This window comes from Canis lupus, chromosome 17 (assembly GCF_003254725.2).
Source record: "Canis lupus dingo isolate Sandy chromosome 17, ASM325472v2, whole genome shotgun sequence".
Lineage (NCBI taxonomy): Eukaryota > Metazoa > Chordata > Mammalia > Carnivora > Canidae > Canis > Canis lupus.
In genome coordinates this window covers 48,407,736-48,431,511 of record NC_064259.1, presented here as the reverse complement: position 1 = coordinate 48,431,511, position 23,776 = coordinate 48,407,736, and the positions used below count along the sequence as shown (strand labels likewise).

Genomic DNA, 23,776 nt, shown 5'->3' with positions numbered 1-23,776 from the left:
GTAGTGAGTCCTGCCAGGGACTTGGCCGGCCCTTGGTTTGGGGAAGCTTCTCTGAGGTTTGGTTTTCGTTGTCAAAGATTTGAGGTGGCACTGGCAAAGGAGTAATGCAAGAAACAAATTCTTTTGAAATGAAGCTGTAAGCCTGTGTCAGCCTACTGGAAGGCTATGTGTGGCTGCATTTAGATCCTGGCTCTTCCCCCTGGTTTGACCTCTTACAGCCTCCTTTGATCTCTTGGGCCCTCTGGCCATGTGTAGTGGGTAGACCAGGGCCTAATCAGGACCTTGCCCTTTTTTCTTCCTATTTTTAAAAATGGAAGTATAGTATACATAGGAAACTGAAAACACCAGGTAACCACCACCCAGATCCAGTAATAGATCATTAGCAGCACAGAGTGATTACACTATCCCACCTTCTGTCAGCAGAGCTCTATTTCTGTGCTTCAGAAGAATAGACTCATAAGATATGTCTACTTTTGTGTCTGGCCTCTCTATTTTTTAAAGATTTTATTTATTCATAAAAGACACACAGAGAGAGGCAGAGACACAGGCAGAGGGAGAAGCAGGTTCCCTGCAGGGAGCCTGATGTGGGACTTGATCCCAGGACTCTAGGATCACTCCCTGAACCAAGGGCAGATAGATGCTCAACTGTGGGGCCACCCAGACGTCCCATGTCTGGCTTTTCTTGCCCGATTTTATATTGTGAGATTCATCTATATATGTGGCTGGATGTGATGGTAGGTAGTGTCTTCTTGCCTGCTGTATAGTATCCCTGTCCCTGCACCCCCAACCCAATTTTGACTGGTTTGAATTAAAGCGGATGAGACCAGTCAAAGCCTTTCAAGAGGATGTGGTCTTTCCTAAATTTCCTTTCGGGAAGTTAGGTTGGAGCCTTGAAGCCTTTGCCTAATTTCTGTATATATGACCTGATTATATCTTTGGGACAAGAACCAGAGTGCTAGGAAAGCTGGAATTCAGTCAGCTGGTCTGCTTGGGGTCAGGAAGAAGCTAAAAGGTAGGAATTAGCTACTGTGCATCTGGCGTCTTCTGGAGAGAAGGTTCTGGGTTATTAAATCAGAAATATGCAAAGCCTGGAGAAAGAAAGTCCTTTGCTTCAGTGTCCCTGTGTCCTCAGCCCTGACGCTTTTATGCTTTCTTACCTTATTTGTTCACTTGAATTTCATTTTCAGGAGGATGTGTACTGTAGAGATGACTGATGAGGGTTTGCTTGATCCTATATTAGTTCTTTTGTCTCCTTACTAAAAGGATTAGGTGATAGAGCTCAGCTTTCAGTAAGAGGGGCAGGCAGAGGGATCCCTGGGTGGCTCAGCGGTTGAGCATCTGCCTTCAGCCCAGGGTGTGATCCTGGAGTCCTGGGATCGAGTCCCACATCAGGCTCCCTGCAGGGAGCCTGCTTCTCGCTCTGTCTCTGCCTCTCTCTCGGTGTTTCTTATGAATAAATGAATAAAATCTTTAAAAAAAGTGGGGGGCGGGGAGCAGGCAGGGATAACTACTGACATACTTACATGAGGGATAGTTCACTGGAGCTGAGAGCAAAGCTCTGAGCTTCCTGACAGTCCAGGCAAAAAGGACAGCTGTCTTAGAGTCAGTGGTTTGAATTTCATTGGCCTGTAGCAGAAAGCAGTAACTCTGGGCAGCCAGACTTTATCCTGGAGCCAAACCCTACAGGAATTAACTGGTCAGTAAACAACACAGCGACTTTACACAGTTCCTTCCCATGATCCTCTGATTAAAAGCGGTAGGTTTCAATCAGATTAATACAAAGACATCACAGAGAGAGTTAATGTAATACAGTAGCGTGCTGGTCCTGGAATTCATAATGTCCTTCCAAGACATTGGCCCACACTGTCTTGAGCCCTTTCACAGGATACCCCTCCTCTCTAGGTCACCATATATCCACTGACATGTATGTTGGATATATATATTCTTATCCCAGAACACAGTCTCCCCAGCTTGCTGTTTTCATGGGCCACTTACACCTGTAATACTTCCATGGGCCACCTTGCCTTTGCCTTTGTTATCTACTGAGATCCATCCCTCTGTTCAATTCAGAGACATTTATTGGGTCTATAATATGAGCTGAATTCTGTCCTTTCTTGTAAAAAGTCCTAGAGAACATGAATCTTGAGTTCTTTAAAAAAATTGTGTGTGTGTGTGTGTATAAAGTATACAGTTCATTACATTGTCCTACAACCATCATTACTATCCATTTCTAGAAGTGATTTCCTTTATTATTTGTTTATTTGAGAGCAAGAGAGATAGCAAGAGCACACGCAAAACATGAAGGGGAAGCGGGCAGGGGCAGAAGGGGAGGGAAAGAGGGAATCTTTAGCAGGCTCATTGCTCAGCATGGAGCCTGATGAGGGGCTCGATCCCATGACCCTGAGATCATGACCTGGGCCCAAATCAAAAGAGTCTGACGCTTAACTGACCAAGTTACTCAGGAGCCCCCAGAATTGACTTCTTTTAAAATTATGTTCCCGTACACTGAAGTGCTTTGCATATAATTGGTTTTCAATGAAAGCTGTACAATGGGAGAAGATGAGGTTGCAGCAGTGACCAGAGATTCTGGGGTTGAATGATACAAATCTTACAGGTGTTGAAATTTGAAGTTTCTTCTACACTTCCCTCCCTTTGAAACCTCTTAAGGAAGGTATTCAAGGTAGGATTTGTAGTACTTTATATAACCAGCTGTCAGGATCAAAATATTGTTCTTTTCTGGGTATGAATAGTTTGATCAGGACCATTTTCACTCTGGGACCAGAAAGAGTCACTCTAGGATCTAGGCAGTGGCCACCAGTCATTCAACTGGGGTTGCCTCTAAGATGACATGGGCCCTGGTGGACTAACAGTAAGACTGTCCTTTATTATTCTTGATAATAGAGGAAGGTGTCTAGGTGATCTACACTGTAGCCTTAACTGTGTGACCTTGGTCAAGGCTACCCCCTGGCCTCAGTTTTTCTGAGGTCCCTTTCCAGCTACTTCTAGGCCTTTCTTTTCAGGGCTTCCGCATACCTAGCCAGGGCTCTGTCTGCTCCACCAGGCCACTGCACACATTGAGGGGGATCCTCTGAATGGAGGTTGGCCTGCTCTATCCACTCTTTGCATGATTTCCCCTCCTTTTAGTGCTAGTCTTGAGGAAATGTGGGTATGGGCTTCTCATTTTGGGTTGCTGTTTTATTTCATCAAGAGTATGGGGTTAATTTCTCATTCGAACTTTCCCTGCCTCTACTCCCAGTTCTCTAGAGGAAACAGGCGTTTCAGACTGGTGTGTTACAGGAAGAAAGATGACCAAATTTGCCCAATGAGGAAGTTCTAATCTCAAGATTGCTAAAGAGGTGTCATTTAAAACTGCTATCTCTTTCTCTTTAATACACATGCTTGCTTCCAGGCAGGCAAGCGGCCTTCATTTGCTTCCAAGGCAGGCTACCTTGGTCTCTCCAGCTTGGAAAGCCCCTTTCTTTCCCTCTTTCTCCCGGATAGGGTTTTAAAGAGAGGCAGTCCAGTGTGATAGGCCACACACTCAACCACAGAAAGAGAAGGAACAATTTGGGGAAACAGCCTCTGTTTTGTTAACTCTGGATGTGACTAGGGTAGGGTTAAGAAATGTCCTTGCTAGCCTCTGAGGGTGCCATTGGCCAGTGGGGAGTCTAAGAGAAAAAGAGAAGGAGTAGATAGAGTTTTATGTTCCTCATTTATGCCAGTGACTGCTGTGTGGGGCTGTTCATCCTGTTTGACAGGGAGGGAGCTGGGTCTCAGTCAGAGTGACTCATCCACTGTTACACACCTGTACAGGTGCTACAACCAGGATTGAACACTGACTTTTCTGATGCTACAGCCTGTACTTGACTGTCACTCGCTGTAAAATGAGGGTTGGCCTGAATGATTCTGCTTTTTTTCTTTTTTTTAAAGATTTTATGTATTTATTCATGAGAGACACATAGAGGCAGAGCCATAGGCAGAGGGAGAAGCAGGCTCCCCACAGGGAGCCTGATTTGGGACTTGATCCCAGGACCCCGGGATCACGACCTGAGCCGAAGGCAAATGCTCAACCACTGAGCCAGGTGCCCTAATAATTCTGCTTTGATAGTTTCCAATGACCTAAGGGTTTCCAGCAAGTACAGGGTTTAATCTTTTCCAGTTCCCAGCACCCAGGATCAACACAGGATTATTTCACACTTAGCCTAATGTCTTAACTGCTGACTGACAAAGATTCAAAGGGAGAAAACTGGTAAAAATGACCATGGGTGATGTAGACCCAGAGCCTAGCCCTCTGTTATCAGATTATTGGCATGGGGGATGGCAGCTCCAGGAGAGAGCTGTTTGAGCACCCAGGGCTAAAAGTGTCAATTTGGTTAGTCTGGAATGGATCTTGGGATTCTTAATGTTTTTAAAAGGCTCCTCATGTCAGTCATGCTGATGTAAAGCCAAGTTTGGGAATTCTCATCCCAAATGGCAGAATGGGGCCTAGATAGAAGTTATCAGGAAGTGGATTTATCTCAGTTTGATAAAGAATTTTATTCCAATTAGCGCTGACCAGTAGTAGTAGCTAACCAATTTAGAGTACTGAGCATGTCATGCTTAGAAGCATTCCAACGTAGGCTTGATGACCGTTGGGGTGAGAGAGGCAAACTTGACACATGTGGATGCTACCTGTGGTGGGATTTTGTTTTTGTTTTTGTTTTTTTGTTTTTTGTTTTTTTAAATTTTTATCTATTTATGATAGGCACACAGTGAGAGAGAGAGAGAGGCAGAGACACAGGCAGAGGGAGAAGCAGGCTTCATGCACCGGGAGCCCGACATGGGATTCGATCCCGGGTCTCCAGGACCGCGCCCTGGGCCAAAGGCAGGCGCCAAACCGCTGTGCCACCCAGGGATCCCATGTGGTGGGATTTTGAACGTGATGCCCCAAGGGCATTTTTAAGAGTATTTATTACAGTAGGACTGGCCTGCATACATTTGATAGCTCTCAAATGACTTTGTCCCATGACTTTGGGTCTGGTGTTCCCTCCCTCTGGCCACACCATGGGTTGGCAGGATTCTGCAAAGTGCATTCACTTCCTTCCCAATCTAGGGAAATTGTCTTTGTATGGAGGCTGCTTTCTTGTTCCTGGCTTCTGCCTCCCTTGGCCATCCCTCCCCCAACACAGCAGTGCCAACCAAGGATGGGTGGACCCCTCGGCATCTTTAGGAAGCTGTGGCATGAGGTGATGAAACATTCCTTCCCAATAAACTCAGGCCACATAACATCCTGTGAAAGAAGGGAAGTTTGGGCCATGGTGTTCTTGTTGTATTTTTTCAAAGCTGTCCCATCCTTTCTTAGTCTTATGTGTTAGAGGAAATAGGGCCCTCTGGTCATCCAGGAAACCACAGGGCAGGGAGTGTCCACCCACACCAGGAGGGCCTGCAGGACAGGTGAAGAGGAGGTGGGGGTCCCAAGCACCCAGTTTGAATTATAGATCTGGTCTTCCCTGTGTAAAGCAGAGATGTAGTAGTTGTACAAAAGGACAATGGAGGTTAAGTCCGTAAAGTCAAAGGATGGTGTCTGGCAGGTAAGAAATACTTGGTACACGTTTAAATACTGTAACAATCATCATGATTGTTTTCATCTGTCACCGAACACTAAAAGGTGATTGTACTCTATTGGGTAAAAGGCAACATGACTTGAATTAAGGCTGTTTACTTGTTGAGAGTCTTTGAGGGGTAAGGATGAGAAGTATTGCCTGGAATTCTAACTAGCCTGTTGTAGCTTAAGCATCAAAGTTAAACTAAGAATGACTACTGTAGAACTGTGGCCACTCCACCTTTGTGTACATGAACTCACATTCCAAGAAGTGGCCATGCATCGTCTTAACAGAGCAGTACAGACTCTGTTCTCCTGGCTTCCTTGGTAACACCCAAAGCCAACTGTGGTGGCAGGGTGGCAGGGAGTAGGGAGTGGGTGGCAGTGAGGCTTTTGGCACTATACCTCTTGGGAAAGTAGTAATATGGGAGCTCCAACTTTGTCATGTGTCAAACTCATGACAATGTTCAGAGTCCCGTCTGCTGCCCCTGCTGTCCTCTGATTTGCCAGACAAGCCCCAAGGGCCACCCTCTCTGCTGTTTGCCCTTTGTGTCTATAGACCCCACTGCTGTCCAGCAGAAGAGGAGCATTCTTCTAGCAGAGTAGACAAGAGCACAGAGGAGCCTGGCTGTCCAATCCAGTCCAGTCCCAGCTTGGCCCTTTGGTTCTCTGACTGGGCATGTCACCTTCCCCCTCTCAGTAGAATGGAGGTGATAATACTACCTGCCTCACAGGGTTGTTGTGAAGCTTAAATAATGAATGTAAAACCTTGAGAACAGTGTCCGTGCCACATAAGGATTTACTGTTATTACCATTGCCCACCAGGGCCTCTCAGGCTCTTCTCAGATGTAGCCTGTCATTGACCTCTGGTCTGAGGACCCTGGATTTTGTACATTAACATCATAAGCCGTGAGATAGTATTCCTGGGCCAGCCCAGGTGTCGCTGGATCAGGAGCCAGGAGGCTTCCAGGGTGATTAAAGTTGCCCTGGGCCTGGGGTTACCAGAGATATTCCTCCCACCAATAGGGAGGGGCCTTGTCTGGTGTTGGGCTGAAGCTGTACCAGTTTACCTCCTGGGGAGCCTCAAACGTCTTTGTGAGGGAGGCCAGGGCTTCTCAGGAGCATTCTGGCTTTCCAGTATGATAGGAAACCCAGTTCAGTGACCCATCTTGGGGTGTGGGCCAGTGTCCGCATAGCCCTGAGAGGCTGAGGCAAGTGAGGTATCATGGACCTGAGGTCAGGAACGAGAAGGGATGATTGGGTTCTTCCTGATTTAGGCTGATAGACTTGGGTAGTCTGTGATGGCTTTTTAATAAATGCTGGCAACAAATGAGTTCTGGAAAATCCTTATTTCTGCAAATATGAAACCCAACATGACAAACCTGGTCTTCTGTTGGCTGGGGAGGGAGAAGAGAAGTGGCCCTTCTCTACTCCTTTACCATTCTCTACTCCTACCCTATTACCATTCTCTACTCCTACCCTATTCTTTCCCACCCGCTGCGTGAGAGGGTCACGTCTCAAGGTTGTATTTTAACCACATAGCAGTTGTGAAGCAGGCTGGGCTGACACACTACAGACTCTCCTTTGCCTCGCTTGTAGCTGTTTTTAGCACTTTACTCCACACTCTAATCTTAGGCCTTTTGGGATTTTACAAGAATGATCAAAGATGTGTCCTAAGCAGGATATTTGAAATGGTCCAAGAAGGGCCAATTTCCTTATTCTACAGGGGCAGAAAGAGGCCCAAAGAGGAGGATGTGCCCTAGATCCCATAGGGAGTTAGGATACAGCCTGGAATAAAGCAGATGTGAGTGAGGGGACTGTCTCTGTTGAACGAACTGGGTTTGTTCTTTTCTTAAAGGATTAAGCACCTCTTGCCATTCCTCTGGAAATCTTAGGCTGCAAGGCTGGCTAAAAAGAAAAAAAAAATTAAGAAGGCCTGACATAAAAGGGCTGGAAAATATAACAGGCTATAATACTAACAACAAGCACATTCATCTGGGAACTCTAGTTATAAAAATTGTGTACTTCTTGTCAAAGTTGAGCAAGGCAGGGGGCAGGTAGGTACTTGCTTGTTTCTCACGGGAATAACAGGGCAGTGGTCATCAGCCAAGCTTTGCCCTTGAGAACCTTGCCATTTTAGAGCTAGGAAGAGCAGGGTTGCTTGAAGTCCCGCAGCTTGCAGATGAAGCTGGGAGGACTGTGACCCTTACCCCTTGAGGGGACAGCTGGGGCCTGGCCCAATGTTCCTGATTCTGTCTACCCCTACCCGTCCACGGCCAGCAGTGTCACCTGTCCTGGACAGTGCTGCTGAGAGCAGGGCTACTGTGGAAACTTGAGTGCCTCCTTGGATGGATTTCTACCAGACCTTTTCCTGATCAGAGAAAACTGGGAATTTCCATGGCCAAGGCAGACAGGAGCTTCCAAGGAGGAAACCCGGTGAGAGGGACCCCTGCTGCTTCTTTGACTGGTGGTAAATCTGGGGAAATTTCCTGTAAATTTATGTTGGAAACAAGATCAATGAAGTAACTAGGGAGAGCTAGCTCTGCCTGTGAGGAGAGGAGGCTTTCCCCCGTGTCAGCACGTGCCAGGGATGCAGGGGTGAACAAAGAGACATGGTTCTTCTTACCCTTGGTTCTTATGATTTGGACACTGAGAAATACATATTGTGGATGGCTTTGTGAAGGGAAAAGCCTGAGTTCTTGGAATAATGGAAGGCCTGACTTTCATTAGAAGGATAAGAGGCCTCCAGGGACAGAGGTCTGGAGAGGGCTGAAGAGACAGGGCAGATGGAATAAAGGCTGTGGGGCCCATGTGTGGGTTCTGAGGCAGAGAAGGACTGACCCAAGGGTAGGGTTTGCACACGAGTATAGAGGCGTGCAGTGAGCTTCAGAGGTGGGGAGAGGCCAGGTCATGTGGGGCCTTGGAAGGATTTCAGGTTTGGTTCTAATGGGAAGCTGCTGAAAGGTTTTTTCAGCAGGAGAAAAGCTAGAGTCTGGCTGGGGCTGGGAAATGGATAGAAGAGGTTAAGGCAGAATTGGGGGATTGTATAAGCAAGGCAAGAGGTGCTGGCTGCTCGGCCTAGGGTGGGGGATGATAGGATTGCCACGACTGGCTCGAGGTGGGTGGGGAACAAGGAGGGTCAGTAACGAACCCCAGGTCCCAGGGTGTTGTCATAGACCTTAAACTCAACCTTTCTGGAAAGAACTCTTCTTCCCTAACATGCTTTTCCCCTCATCTTTACTACTCTCCAGAAATAAAGTTGAACCTATGTTTCTCGTTTTTGTCTTTTAGACAAAATTAAATAATCCAGATTCCAAGTAAATGATCTTTAATGATAACCTTCTGGGCATAACAGGTTTTATTCTTTTGAAGGGCCGAGTGTTGTTCCGTGACATAGATGTGTACCATTACTGCTTTTACCTATAACCTCTCTACTCGTTTTCCCCTCCTTTGCAGGTCGACCAGTATCTCTACCACATGCGTCTTTCTGATGAGAACCTTCTGGAGATCTCTAAGCGGTTCCGCAAGGAGATGGAGAAGGGGCTTGGAGCCACCACCCACCCCACCGCTTCAGTGAAAATGCTGCCCACCTTTGTGAGGTCTACTCCAGATGGGACAGGTGCTGCACTGAGGGAGCGGGGGCAGTGGGAATGGATCGGAGTGCTCCATTGCTCGGGAGAGATTTGGGCGGCCTTTTGTTCAGAGACCAAAGAACTATGTATCAGTGAAGGTTCTTTGGTTTTATACCTCAGAAACCACCCCTGTCTACTTTAGGCATACAGGAAATTTAATGAAGTCTCCAGGGAGGGGTAGACAGGAAAACTGGAAAGCAGGCAGCCGTGGCAATCAAGGTGGAAGTAGGTTTTTGTCAGCCCTACCACAGCACTGCTGCCAGCCCTGTGTTTCCTGTCCCTGTGATGAGACAGGCTGATGGGCTCCACTTAGGACCTTGCAGTCCCATTGAGATTGCATACGGCAATGGTGATGAAGAACAGACGTGTCTGAGATGGTCACAACCAGAGGCCAGGGCGGTCACTCCATGTGGCACATTCCAAGGCCTTGTGTGAGAAACAGTATGGTACAGATTGTTTCAGATTTGTTTCTTGAGCTTGAGAAAAACAAGTACTTGAAGTCCACTCCACACATACTTGGCAGAACATGAAGAGCTGCGGTGCATTTCTAGGTATCAAGCTTTGTGTCAAGCTTTGTGGCATCCCCTTATTTGGGTCCAGACCCTGTATTTCATGATGCACCACCCAGCAGGTGCTTTAGTCAGAGTAAAGGGTGGCGGTGGAGATGGAGGTTGGAAGGTAGGTTGGGCTACAAAGCCTTGCCTGCACACCTAAAACAGTGGGTCTTTCTTCAGGAAGCCCAGGGGAGTAACAGGGTTGTCGGGGTGCAGACAGAACTGTCTCGGTATTGCCTGTCAGCAGTAGCAGCTGCAGCGCGGGCCGGCATGACATGACGGGGCGCCTGGTTGGGGCAGGGTGTGGCCCTGGGGGGACATGCGGGGCCGAGTCGGGAGTCAGAGGTGATGCCGGGATGTTGAGCCCCGCTGCCCGGGGGAGGCAGCATCCTCAGAGAAGGATGGAACAATCATGCGGCTTGTTTCTCTTAAACACACGCGGTAACTGTTCACTGGTAGAGATGAGGCGCCTGTGGGGGCCGATGGGGGTGAGCAGCGGGGGGTAGCCACCCACATGAGGAGGGGGGAGAGGGCCCAAGGGGCAGCCTCCAGGGCAGTGGAGGAGCGGGCAAGCACAGACTCCCGAGCTCCGAGAGGCCGGCCGGCTGCAGAGCGGTGCCGAGGATGCTGGCGGACGGCATGCGGCAGGCCTCAGCCACGCACCACTTGCCTTCTGAGCGTCCCTCATATCTGGCTCCTTGAGGCTAACCTGCCTGAGAGCCTCTGGGGACCTGGTTTGTCCAACAAGACTTTGGACCTTCCTACGGTTTGTAAAATAGGTATGTTTGCCTTGGGACTCAGCCTGGACCCAGCAGTGAGGGGGTGACTTTGACAGAATTGTTTTGAGTGTGTTTGTGTGTGTGTGTGTGTGTGTGTGTGTGTGTGTGAGCCCAGTGAATGGCTGCCTCCGATACCTGGTTATCCCTCATGTGCCCTCCAGATTAGCACTGTTGACTGTGCCTACCACTCCCTCAGACTGGTGGCCACACCTGCTTCTATTGTTTTTATTTGACATTCTGATAAATTAACTAGCTCCTTAAGGCCAGGGACATTGTTTTATTTCAGGCACCACCACTAGGCAAGTACCTCCAGTGTCTACTAAATTTTTACAGGCTAAGAGCTTTTCAGAGCACCTATGTGCTGTAATTCTTTTATTTTTCATAAAACCCTATAAGGTAAGTACAAATTTTATCTACATTTTTTTTTTCCTTAGACGAGGAATTTGAAGCTTGGCTGGTCAAATACAACTAATGAGAGGCTGAGTCAGGATTCAGACTCATCTATGCTAAAGGTCAGGCATCAAGACGGCACCCAATCCATTATGTGTGTGCGTGCACGCGTGAGCCTGTGTGGTCAGCACCAGAGCACACGGCACAAGCACAGCTCAAAGTGTTTGAAATATGGGGCTGGATGGCTGGCTTTAAGTGGCCAAATAAATTTGCTGGGGAGAACTAGATATGGGACCTGGCTTTTAAAACTCTCCCTGCTTTCCTGAGTTTGGAGACCTGGCCACCTCCCTTTGCCTCTTAGGGTTTGCCCCAGTTACTGTGCTATGTGGTTATTGAGTCTTCTTCCCTGACCTCAGGCTGAGTCCTGGGATCTTGTCTGCAATCCAGGATGTGGAGCAGCAAGTAGCATTTAGCCTCTGAATGTGAATTGCTGGGACTGAAGGTGGGACCTCAAGGCTGACTTCTGTAGCCTTCTGGGGCAGAAGTGCCTGGGACAAGAAAGACTTTTTCTTGGCCTCTGTTGCACACAGAAATGGAGATTTTACATGACCTTTCTGATACAAAGAGTACCTTTTAATAATGTCAAATTCTACAGTGTAAATACTGGGTACTAGAATGCTGTATTCACTTAAGCAGAGCAAGTGCCCCCTAGGATTCTGGAGACCAGACTGTAGGAACCCCAGCCACAGCCCTTTCATTTTTCCCTTGCTGAGGTCTTTGGGTCAGCTCCTTACCTTAGCTCATGACTTAGGGCCCTCAAAAATTATTTGAAATACCGTGATTGGGGAAAACCCCTTAATGTCCATTAGCTGGGCACTGGTCAATTCATGCCAAAACCAGTCCTCTGCAACCCATTTTAAAGTATGAGATAGATTTATCTATACTTGTACTCTGGAAACTCACATATATATATATATATATATATATATATATATATATATATATTCACAGGTAAAGTCTCAAAGACACACATTGAACTCGTAACAGTAGTTTTCCCGTATATGAGGTTGGCAATAACTAGTAAAGTTGAAGGTATGTGTATATGCAGCCTGGTAGTACTACCTCCAGCTGTATTGTAACTTGAACAAATTCCCATAGCAACTGAGGAACCATGTTCAAGAATGTTCATAACATTGTTGCTTATAATGACAGCATATTGGAAACAGTTTGTGGAGTATCCCTTGGAGGGATACTATGCAGCTACATAAATGTATATATTAATATGGATACATCTAAAAAAACAATGTATGAAGCATTGAGGAACGATTGTACCTCCTAGTATTTGTATATAACTTAAGATCCCTGAAACAATGCTGTGCATTGCTTATGGGGACACACACACACGTTGTAAAATTATTAGGATCTTAACTGGAATATATATCCAAGATGAGTGATAGGGATTGCTCTTGGAAAATCAAGAAAGGAAAATGAGCTTGGGGAGGGGAACATGAGAGGTTGTAATTTAAAATGGTCAACGCCAAGACTTTTTTATTTTGTTAGTTGTGGCTCTGAGTTATGGAATGTGGTAATAAGGATCTGACTCTTCAATAGATAAATCCTATCAAAAATGAAAATTCTGCTTTGTTATTGGCATCTTAGTCAAGTGCTGTGAGGAAGGAGTGTGGGTCAGTTGTACCTCTCCCCTCGACAGCCCGTGTACATCTGCTTCCCAGCTGAGGCCACAGCCTGAGTTCTGTTGCTGCTACTGGTGACTGGTGATTATGTGTCTCTCCCACAGAAGGCTAGCAGTTTTCACTCAAGTGATGCCTTTTCCATGTTGGCCTTCCTCAGTACCTTTCTCAGCTCATTTTTTTCCAGCATTAATTTTTGAATCTGGGAAATTAAACCTCTTGGATCTAAATCTCTAATCTAGAGGGACCTAATATTTAAATCAGTGGCCTTTAACTTTTCTGGGCTGCACACTTACACCAAGAAATAACATGTATATAAATATTTATATACGGCTAAAACAAGTTTCAGGGCCCAGTGTCTGTTCTTACAAGTGGTACAGTCAGATCTATTGCTGTCTGTTCATTAAAAAGCTGCTGGTCTGGAGCCACTGAGTTTTTTCCAGCTTGTAGTTTGAAAGCTGTTGCCTTAAAAGCTCCTCACCCAGTCTTGTCCTAGATGGGCATTTGTAAAATAGGCTTTTTCTTGATAGGGACAGGAGGTGGTTTTAGGGCAGTGTCAGGAAGGGTGAGGATCAGAATTCTAGGTTAAATGGGGTTGAATTAAAGCTGTGTGCTTTAGAGAAATTCATGTATGCCCTGAACCTTGGTTTCCTCATTTGTAGAAGGAGGAACCATTATTGGGGTGGAGGCACAAGAACTAAGGGAGAAGTGGATATATGACCTCCTCATGTATTCTGTAAACAGTCCTGTGCAGCCAGAACCCATCTCTGCAAGAGCCAGGGCCAGCACCAAGTTCACTGAGAGAGGGCGGGTAAGCCTTCTAGATCCTTCCTTTTTGGTGGGGGTGGCTGTGAGGATTCATCCCCATCACCAGAGGCCCTGCATTTTGGAGCAAGGACCAGGTTCCAATTCTTCTTTATATGGGTCCCAGCTGTCTAATGATAATGAAAGTCCTGGTAGAAAGTGTGGGAGAAACTTCAAGAAGCTTCGGGCCATCCATTTATGATGGAGACCTCCATTACGCTGAAGGAAAATGGTTTGAGTTCTGTGTGAGAAGGAACAGAATGTTCATAGACACTGAGCCCTTGGGGGCTGATTCTAAAATATCCTCACTTCATAGATTGTGTGGACCATCTTTGCACAGAAATGTGCACAGAAAAAATGAGATATGTAAAAAAAAATGAGATATGTCAATGGACTAAGAATATCTTATTCAGATGGCTGTCAGTCAGAGTGTATAAAAAAAGTCCTCCCCCTTCCTCTGCCTACCCTACCCCCCCGCCCAGTTTAAGAAAGTTGAACGAATTGTATAACAGACACCAATATCTTGACTGTCTAGGTTCTTCTATAGTAATATTTTACTAGATTTGCTTTACCACACTCCTCCATCCTTCTACCCATCAGCCTATCTTGTTTTATTTGATGCATTTGCAAAGTAAATTACAGAAATCAGTTTATTTCAACCCTAAAACTTCAAATACTTCAGTATTTGTCATCTCACTATATGTATTTCAAACTTCAAATACTTCAGTATTTGTCATCTCACATAACAAATTAGAAGTATCATTGGATGAATTGACAAATACATACAGTTTTAATATAATCCCCATCAAGAGAGGACATTACCGCTAACCCAGAAAGTTCCCTTGTGCCCCTTCCCAGGCAGTCCCTGTCCCTGATCCCCAGCAGCAATCATTTTTACATTTCCATGTGTATGCATTTTGCCTGTTGAACAATTTTCCATAAATCTAGTCATACTGTATTTACTCTTTATGCAGTGCTTCATCTATCCATCATACTGTGGGCTTTATCCAGGTTATGTATATCAGTAGTTCATTCCTTTGGTACCTGATTTCATGCTGTTTGGAAGCCTGTGTGACATGCATCTTGATGGATGCCTGGGCTGTTTTCAGTTTTTGCCCATTAGGACAAAGGTGCTATGGACATTTTTGCACAAGCCTCTTTGTGAACTCATGCCTTCATTTTCTTGGGTAAACAACTAGGAGTGCAATTTCTGGGTCATAAAGTTTGGTGTGTATTTTATTATAAGAAACTGCTAGACTTTTCCCAAAGTGATTGAACCATTCCACTCTATATTTTACACTCCCACCAACAGCGCGAGAGTGCCACTTGCCCCTTATCCTCACTGATGCTTGTTGTCGGTACCCTTTCCCTACCTTCTTTGCAGTGCAAAGTTGAATAAAGAAAGCATTTGTTTGTATCTGCCAGGAACCCCGCCATCTCTGACCTCTCCTGACCTAAGCCATGGCTGTGCGTATGATTATGGGGCCAGCCCCAGCCACAGTCCTGTCGGCGGGCCTACCACAGATAACATAGGGATCCAGTTTTCAGAGGACAGGATGATTCCATCCTAAGCGTAAATGCAGGAATAATTGACACCATTTAATGAACATCCACAATGTCTGTGCTAGGTGATTTGCATAAATAATCTGTTTGTTCCCCCATGCAAACTCTATAAGAGAGATATTTAAAAATGAGGCAAATGATGCTAATGAAGGTTTGTGATTGCCAAGGTCACACATGCCCAGTGAATGGCAGAGGTGAAGAGTTGAAGAGTTTAAGGGTTTAAGCAGAGGTAGTCCTGACTCCATGGCCATAACATTCATAATTTACATTAACTCCTGTTGCTAAACCAAGGTTTCTAGAGCAAATTGGATTATCACCTTTTTAAATACATCACAGTTAGGGTTTGGCATTGTACCATTAAAATAAGAAGCTCAAGCACAACCTAACTGAGATCTACTAATAATTCCAGAGGCAAGTTCCAACATAGAAATAAAGTATCTTTGTGGTGTCTTTATCACCCTTGACAAGATTGTTTAGATGTAAAGAAGCCTTTTAAGGCAGAGTGAGTTGAAGGCTTTGCTTATTGATCATTTGATACTTCCCCACTTTCCTGAATTGTGAATTATTTTCACAGGTGAGCATACCTCTATTGTCTAGCCAGACTGAACTCCCGAGAGAACAGAGGAAAAGGAGGAGGAGGATGATGATGACAGTGAGAGTTATAAACTGTAGGCTTGTTAAATGCTGACTGTTGTGCTGAGCACTGTATTTGAGCAATCTCATTAATTCTGCCATTGACCCAGTGGTAGGCGCTATGAACCCCATTTTGTAGAAAAACTAGATTCATTTGATTAGGCAACTTGCCCAAACTCACATAGTAAACAAATGGAAGTGTTTGATTTTAAGCCCGCCTGCTATGTGCCAATGCCTGGGTGCTTCGGCACACCACTAACGGTGTATTTTATGCTTATCTGCCACCTGCTCCCCCCAACCCTCTGCCCCCTGCTAGCACAATACATTCATTCTTCTGCTAGTAACTCAGGCCTGTCATTTCAGTTTGGTTCCATAGAGTTCCCTCCACCCCTAGGCTGGTCCTCTGCAGGGCAGCAGTATGCTAAAACTGCCTTGTGCCCCGCCTTTGAAGAATGAAACTTGTCCTTGGGGAGATAAGGCTTACATAGATGAAATGATTACAGAATGGTACCCAGTCATATAATGTAAGCACACAATATGATAAAGAGAGACTAGGCTGCTGGTAGGTTGCATGGAGGCTAGTAAAACCCTAAAGGAGCCCTTATCTTGGTTGCTCAGCATTGTGTCAACAGGCGTGCAGTGGAGACAGATCAATAGCCAGCACACCAGCAAGTTAGTGGATTTATATGGTGCCTACAATATAAACCAAAGATTGTATTGATAAGTGGCTTCCATGTAGTAGTAGCTAGAGTTTATTAAACATTTATATGTGCCAGGCATTGTTCCAAACACCTTACACATTTATTGCATTGAATCTTGACCAAAAACTGTGTGTGTGCGCACACACGTTTGTGCCCCTGTGCCTTGGGGAGTGGAGGGGAGGTGTTGGCTAGAGAAGTCATTACTATCCCCTTTTAACAGATGAGGAAACTCGACATTTCTAGTAATTGGCCTGAAATTGTACAGCTAATACACACTAAAACAGGATTTGAACTCCGGGTCTGCCTGTCTGAAAATCTTAACACACTCAATGGATTGAAACATGTTTTAATCCTTTGAAGGATGGTTTCACATCTGTGGAGCGAATGTAACACTTCTGTGACTGGCACATATTTTGAGCTTAAGAACCATTTCTTGAGTATCAAAACACCAGAATGGTGCTTTCTGATGGTGTTCTGGGAGCTTTGGGGGCACTTAACAATGTGTTATTGTACTCCAGCCCCCTTCTTTCAATTGGAGCAGCTCTGTTTTTCTCTAGTTTTATGTCTTGGCATTTGGCATCCCATTGCTTGAAATGATTAGAAGACCAATGGCGTAGAAGATCAGATTACCCCCATTCCATGACTGTACTAGACACCAGCATTAACTGTGATTTGATACTTTTAGTGACATGGAGTTACTTTATTTCTGAGCTATTGAGTGGAGACCAGCATTGTATTACATTATACTGGAGTAGCTGGGATCTTGGAACTTGAAAAGAGGCTCCCAGATGTGGTAGTGGCTGTGTGGTTCCAGGTACATGGGAAATACATGCCTCAAAACCTATGTCTGCCAGAGGAAGTTTTGCTGGATTTACCTGTCTAGGACCTGGAGATTTCTCTTTTTTTATTCCTCTTAATTGGAGTCCATACCATACAATCTTAGAGCAGTCTCTTGCAATGTGCTAGCTAGCAGGCACCTGAAAACTAAAGGATAAACAAGGTCTCCAACCCAGAGCTACTCCATGGAGAAAGATTGAAATGTTCAGTGCAGTCATCTGGGGCCCCTGGAAATGTTCCTGCTGTGGCAGGGCAGGCGGGAGCTAGTCCCTTTGGGGGCATTGAATTAGTAAAGTTTGATTCAGGAACTGAATGTGAAAGTATGGATGTGTGTCTTTGACCTCCCTCTAAGTTCAAGGCTGCATGCCTCTGGCATTAGGGGATAAGGGGTGATGGCATTATGTTTCAATCTAACATGGTCCTGGGGTGCCCAGCCATCCTGGTGTGCCTGGGAATCTCCTAATTTTAGCACTGAAAGTCCCATGCCAGTCTTGGGCAAATTGAGGTGGTTGACCCTCGGACATGGCCCTGGAACGCAGAGCTTCATCACTGCTTAGCCTAACTGTCCTGTGGTGTCCTCCTCACCATCATCCCTGGCTCTAGACCAATCATCCACAGTGCTACTAAAGCCTTCTTGAAAACAAAGCTGGCCCCGTGCTTAAGATCCAAAGTCTTTGGCATTGGTATTTGCTACATGCATATAGCCATACTATAGGAGCCTTACATTGTAGCCACTCCACATGCCATTCCCTGAACACTCCATTAACTCCCACTTTTCCCTGTCTGGCAGCTTCATATCATCCATTCAGACCTGGCTAGAAACCTTCTTTGTCCAAGCAAAAACAAGTCATTCCTTCTATCATGTACTTGCCACTGTAGATCTAACTACTACTCCCTTTCTCGATGTCTGGTCTGGGACTGGGTTTGTATACAGCACCAGATAGCCAAGAAGCCATTAGTACTATGTTCAGTGCTCGTGTTGAAATAGCTAAATGCAGAATGGGAAGTATTTTATTGGCAGGTCCTAGAATAGATTCTGTGTTTGATTCTTAAAATAGTGATTTTTGAAACTTTTATTTTTTTTAGTAGTGGACCCCATTCCCAACTTTAAACAAAATGAAATCTTATGTAGAACCCCCTATCTAAGACAGTAACAATAGGGTAAGGATATAAAATTGGAAGTGAGGAGGTGGGAGGTGAAGCTGTGCCTTAATTGGCCTTCCTTAACCTGCTAAGACCAGACCTTAACACCTGCAAGAATCCCCAGAACTCGGGATCCCTGGGTGGCGCAGCGGTTTAGCGTCTGCCTTTGGCCCAGGGCGCGATCCTGGAGACCCAGGATCGAATTCCACGTCAGGCTCCTGGTGCATGTAGCCTGCTTCTCCCTCTGCCCCCCCCCTCTCTCTCTCTCTCTCTCTCTCTCTGTGTGACTATCATAAATAAAAAAAACAAATTAAAAAAAAAAAAAAAAGAATCCCCAGAACTCTGGGAACACTGCGTAAAAGCCTCTTCTTGTTCAAAAAGAGACTTCTAGAGCTTGTTCTGGAAAAGCTCTGAAGTGAGGGGACCAGGTTCTGGCTCCAACCTTGAACGGGCAGGGCACTACCTTTTCTGGACATAGTGGCCTTTGACGAAGGGCACCACTACTTCAAAATACAAAACCAAACTGAACCTGTTTGTAAGTCTCTCTTGAGGCCTAGTAGACACAGTGCTCTGAGTGCTTGATGGGAGGAACAGGTGGTGAGCTATTTTCATTAGTGGCAAGTACCTAATGATTGAAAATAGATCCTGTTGGAAAAGTTGACTGGCCCTTGACTTTCATTCCTCAAAAATTACGTGGACGTTGCCAGGTAGAAGCCATTTATTTGTGTATCACTGACAATGCTGGAGTTATGGCCTGCTCAGATACATTACTGATGTCTCACTGACTAACCCAATGGTGACTGTCATGTCAGGTGGCTAGTCTAATGCCATTTTAGTCCTCCACAGCCTTTCCCCGAGACAGGTGAGTTCCCAGGAGAAATTGAAACCCTTTTATCTGGCTGACCTTATGTATTTGATAAGAGCCTCACTGGAAGTGGGCAGAATGGTAGTCCAGGATGGGAAATGAGTCAGCAAACACACTCCACCAGACGAAACAACTTGGATCTTAACTGTTGGGCAGTTTGATGGGGGTGGGGTGGGGGGCACAACCTAATAATGCTCCTATTGCCAGTTCCTCTTAACTGTGGGCCAGTAGTGCTTCTTTGAGTCCTGCTTTCTTTTAGAAGAAGGTTGGTGCCCCTAATCTTGTCTTCTTTTGGAGGGGGATGCTTTTAATTAGGAGGACCTTTGGCAGAGAGCTCTTGGTGGGAACAGAGGTTCCATATAATTATGTGAGAGGGCAGTGATTTGTGGCTACCAAAAAAGACGGTATCAAGTTTTAGAAGATCCTGGACTCTGAGGGGAAAAGGGCATGTCACCTGCATTCAGTAGGTCTGCCACCTCCCAGTCACATCTGAGAGCACCTTGGCCATCCAGTAGGCCTGGAGGAGGGAGGGATGAACTATAGTTACTAATAAAGATTAAGGCATCTTTGCTTTCTTTTTCACCACTTTATGGCTTATGCCTCATTCTGGATTTGGTGTCAGATCCTCCTCAGCTTCCAGGAACAAGGGACATGGGTGTGGTACAGTGGGACAGGCAGGGCTTTGGGGTCAAATGGACTTGAGTTCAAACCCATCAATCATTTACCCCTGCATGACCTTAATCAAGTTATGGAGCTACTAAACCACAGTGTCACTTCCTCTGCCACCCAGGCCAGCTTGGAGGCTGCTGGTGACCTCTGGGCTTTATGTTCATGGCATTGCTAATGGAGATTTCCTTATTTGAGGATTTACAACTTTGCCATGAGGAGCCTCCTTGCTCATTACGGTAGAAAACTTTGCTTGAGAAGCAGACCTGAATTTGAATCTTGGTTTCAGTTACTTGACCGAGTCTTGGTTTTCTCATCTGGAAAATTGAGATTATAATGTCTTGTAGGGTTGCTGAAGAGTAATGAGATAATGCTTATAAATAAAGTGACCATAACTTAACAGATGTTAGTTTTTCTTCCATTAAAAACACCTACATGTTGGCCCTCTCTCAACTAAATCTCCCCCCCACACCTGTCTGTGCCTTTCCATTGTTTTATTACCACAGTAATCCAGATGCCAGTGATGAAGTCTGAACTCTGTCCCGGGGGCAAGAGAGATGAGGACACAGTGTTCTGGGCTTTGTTTTTTTTCCCAAAAAGTCAAATTAAAAAACCTAGAAAATGGGAGCTGGGGAATTAGCTCAAATGGTAGAGCACTTGCTTAACATGTGTGAGGTAGCAAGATACATGCCTGCATTCTCCAGGGCTGAATTTTATAAAGGGGGATCCCCCCCACCCGTCTGGGCCAATGTACCCAAAAATGGTGGCTGTGCAGTGAGCAACTGTGTGCCCTAGTGGTGCGCCTCTCCCGAGGGAGAGGTGGAGGGGATGGGGGGCTTAAGCAACAACAACAAAAATAGAAGATGAATTTGGTTTTTCCAATGGATTTTGAAACTTTGCTTCCTTCATTTTAGCAGTGATGGTGGTCACATCCAGGAGGAATTGGTGAGAGTTAGAAAAGGTGGCAAACAAATTTAATCTTTAGACTTTCTACAGATGAAACATAAAACCTAGACATAAAAATTAAATGTCTCTGCATGGCAAAAATACCACAAATAAAGTGAAAAGACAGACATCTGACTGGAAAAAATAATTGTAAATATACAACCAACAAAACTATTTTCTTTAATATGCAAAGAGCTCTTTTAGGTTATTAAGAAAATAATGAATGCATTTTCTAAAAAGGCAGAAGATGTGAATAGCAAGTTCACAGAACAAGGAATTCAAAAGGCCAGTCAACAATTCAAAATGTGTAACCTTAACACAATAGAAGGAAACCCAGTTTGAAAAATAAGATACCACTTTGACCAAAGAGGTTGGTAAAGATTAATTGCTACATAACATGAGACCTTGGTGAGAACAAAACTCAGCTGTTGGTTTGTGTGGAAATCATTGAGAACTTCTAAGCATGAACTTTTAGGCGATGTTTTCCCCGTTAAAAGCATACATCCTTAGCACCAGCAATTCCAACCCCTTTCTCTGAATGTGTCTGTTAATAGCCTCTGCTGTCTTTATAAAATAAATGTACATAAGGACACTCAGGAAATATTAATAATTATTACCTTTGGGGTGTGGAGAAGAAAGAGAGATACTTGCTTTTATTTTTTTCCCCACTTTTATATTACTTGGGCTTTTTAAAAAAAAATCAGATGTTTATACTTTACTACTTTTAGCAAGTTAAATTGCTTTCCAGACATAACGGCCTGCTCAACAATGAAAGAAACCTTACCTCTGACCTGATGGTTTCATATTGTAAATCGGTTCGTACTCAGACATTTTGTTTAACAAATGAACCGTCAATGAGCAAATGCAATAGGAGATGTTTTCTTAATATGTTGCCTAAGATAGCAACTATAATTCAGCAGAATGATCTCTCTGGACCGTACTGGGTCCTCTGTCACATGACTGTGCACTTCTTTAAGAAACCTGCCGTAAGCATGTTTTCCTGCCCCAGAGCCGTCCAGTCTGATAGTCCCATGCCAAGAGATGTGATGCTCCTTCATGCCCCATCACACACTCCCACGCTGCCTGCTCTGGGCTTCTGGAATGTCCTGGAAGGTTCACAGTGGAGGTGGGACTTGAGCTACAAGTAGGTAGGTGTAGGTGGCAATTGGAGGGCTGAGAAAACTCCACGGTCAAACACAGGAATAGGAGCAGTGGTGATAGTAGCCATTTATTGACAGGTTATTCTGAGCCTACATATTCACACATAGTATGTTCTATATTTCGTGTCTGCCTCAGGACCCCTAGGAAAAGTCAGTATTGTGGGTCCTGTTCTACAGGTGAGGTGACGTGCTCAGAGGCTATACAGGTAGTGTAGTGAAGTAGCTGAGCTGAAATTCAAAACAAAGCCTGTGTGCCCATCCCTGAAGGCCCAACTCTTCACTCCTGCTCTACAGGGGCCTCTCATGCATCTATCCACTGTCCCAAAGGGTCACCTTAAGCTTTAGCTCTAGGAGTCATGGTGCTGGGTCTGCCCCAGAGATATCAGACCCTGGAAGGAATACAGTCCTGGGCTGTGGTAGTTATGATCCTATGTGTTTGCAGAACAGGGTGCCGGGGAGGAGGGATGCCGAGAGGAATGTCTGTTCCGGCAGAGTCTGAAAAGAAAGCAAGGGATGACATTCCTTCCTGGGAACGGAGGCTGGGCTGGCCTTGAATCATGACCCCCGTGGTCGCCGATTCAGCGCATTGCATGCGTCCTAGCCTGCAGAGTGCTGATGCAGGCAGTTCATCTTTGATTTTCCTTTTCATCCCCCATGACAACCACCACATAGCTTTTCTTGCAGTCTGGCAGGGTTCCCACTACCAGGGGAGGCTCAGAACTGGAGTGCCTGGAAAAGTCGCCCATGGCCATGAGAAGGGCAGACTCACCCCAGGTGGAGTTGAGGTTGCCCAGCTATTGAACACCTGTAGCTAGTGAGGTTGGGAGGCTCTCCATAGGCCAGGGAGCAGATGGGAAATTAGCGCCCCTGAGGAGGAACGCTGAAGTCACTGGGCCAGATGCCAATGGCTTTTCTTAGACAGGTTCCTTCAGTCCCCGCTGGTGAGGGTGATTGTGCTTTTCAGTCTGAGAGGCAGCCCTAACTGACTGTGAGCCCAGAGGACTCCAGTGTGGGGATTGGGTAGTATGTGGGCCTGGATGGAAAGTTTCTAGTACTTATGGAGTTTGTCCTAAGTTTTTGGCACCGTGCTGGGTGTTGGAGGCACATTATCTAGTTTCCCCCCTCATAACAACCGCTGGAGTTATGACGTTCCTATTTTAGAGGTGAGGTTCCTGAGCCTCAGGAACTTGTCATGGCCAACACGTGGCCAGGTATCCGACAGAGGTAATGTGGGCTCCAGAGCCAGGCTGTGCATGTCACTACTACCAGACCATGGTAGTGTGGAGGCAAGTCCCATAGAATCTTGGTTAGATGACATCACCCCCCCCCCCCACCCAACACACACACACAAAGTTGCTCCTTTGGACGGTAGAGGCTGTGGGTAGTACCCCCAGGGAGCCGGGCAGAAGTAGCTTTACTTAGGGCCAGTTACTGCTGCTCAGAGGGCCCAGGCACAGAATGGACTCTCTTTGACCCACTCAGTCAGAGCGTTTCCCTGCCCCTGTGGTCCATGCTGCCTTACTTCAGTGGCCGTCACTGAGGGGGAAATAGGCTGAGCATTGACAAACACTCCAATAAGTTAATTCCCCAAGAAATAACACTGTCTCCTTTGAGAAGGTATATGGCAGGGCAGTGGAAGATTGGCGGAGCTATTACTGGTAGGAGAAGGCTGCTGAGGGGGTGAACCCACCTCCCCCAACCCTTTCCCACCCTGCCAGCCCCCAGCCCTGGCTTTGGCCTCTGTGCCTCTTCAGCACTTTTATTCTGTGCCATACAATGGAGCATGTCCCTGTAGCCTGCTGTATTATTGTCTAGAATCTGGATGTTTCCTG

General features: G+C 45.8%; 1 protein-coding gene across 1 annotated transcript in view; it reads left to right on the top strand.

Moving 5' to 3' along the window:
* HK2 (hexokinase 2) overlaps positions 1 to 23,776 on the top strand; it is a 62,657-nt gene that overhangs the window by 11,457 nt on the left and 27,424 nt on the right. The window contains exon 2 of the mRNA XM_025453704.3: positions 9,038 to 9,200. Within this exon, the coding sequence (XP_025309489.1) occupies positions 9,038 to 9,200 (163 nt within the window). The remainder of the gene's footprint in view (positions 1 to 9,037; positions 9,201 to 23,776) is intronic.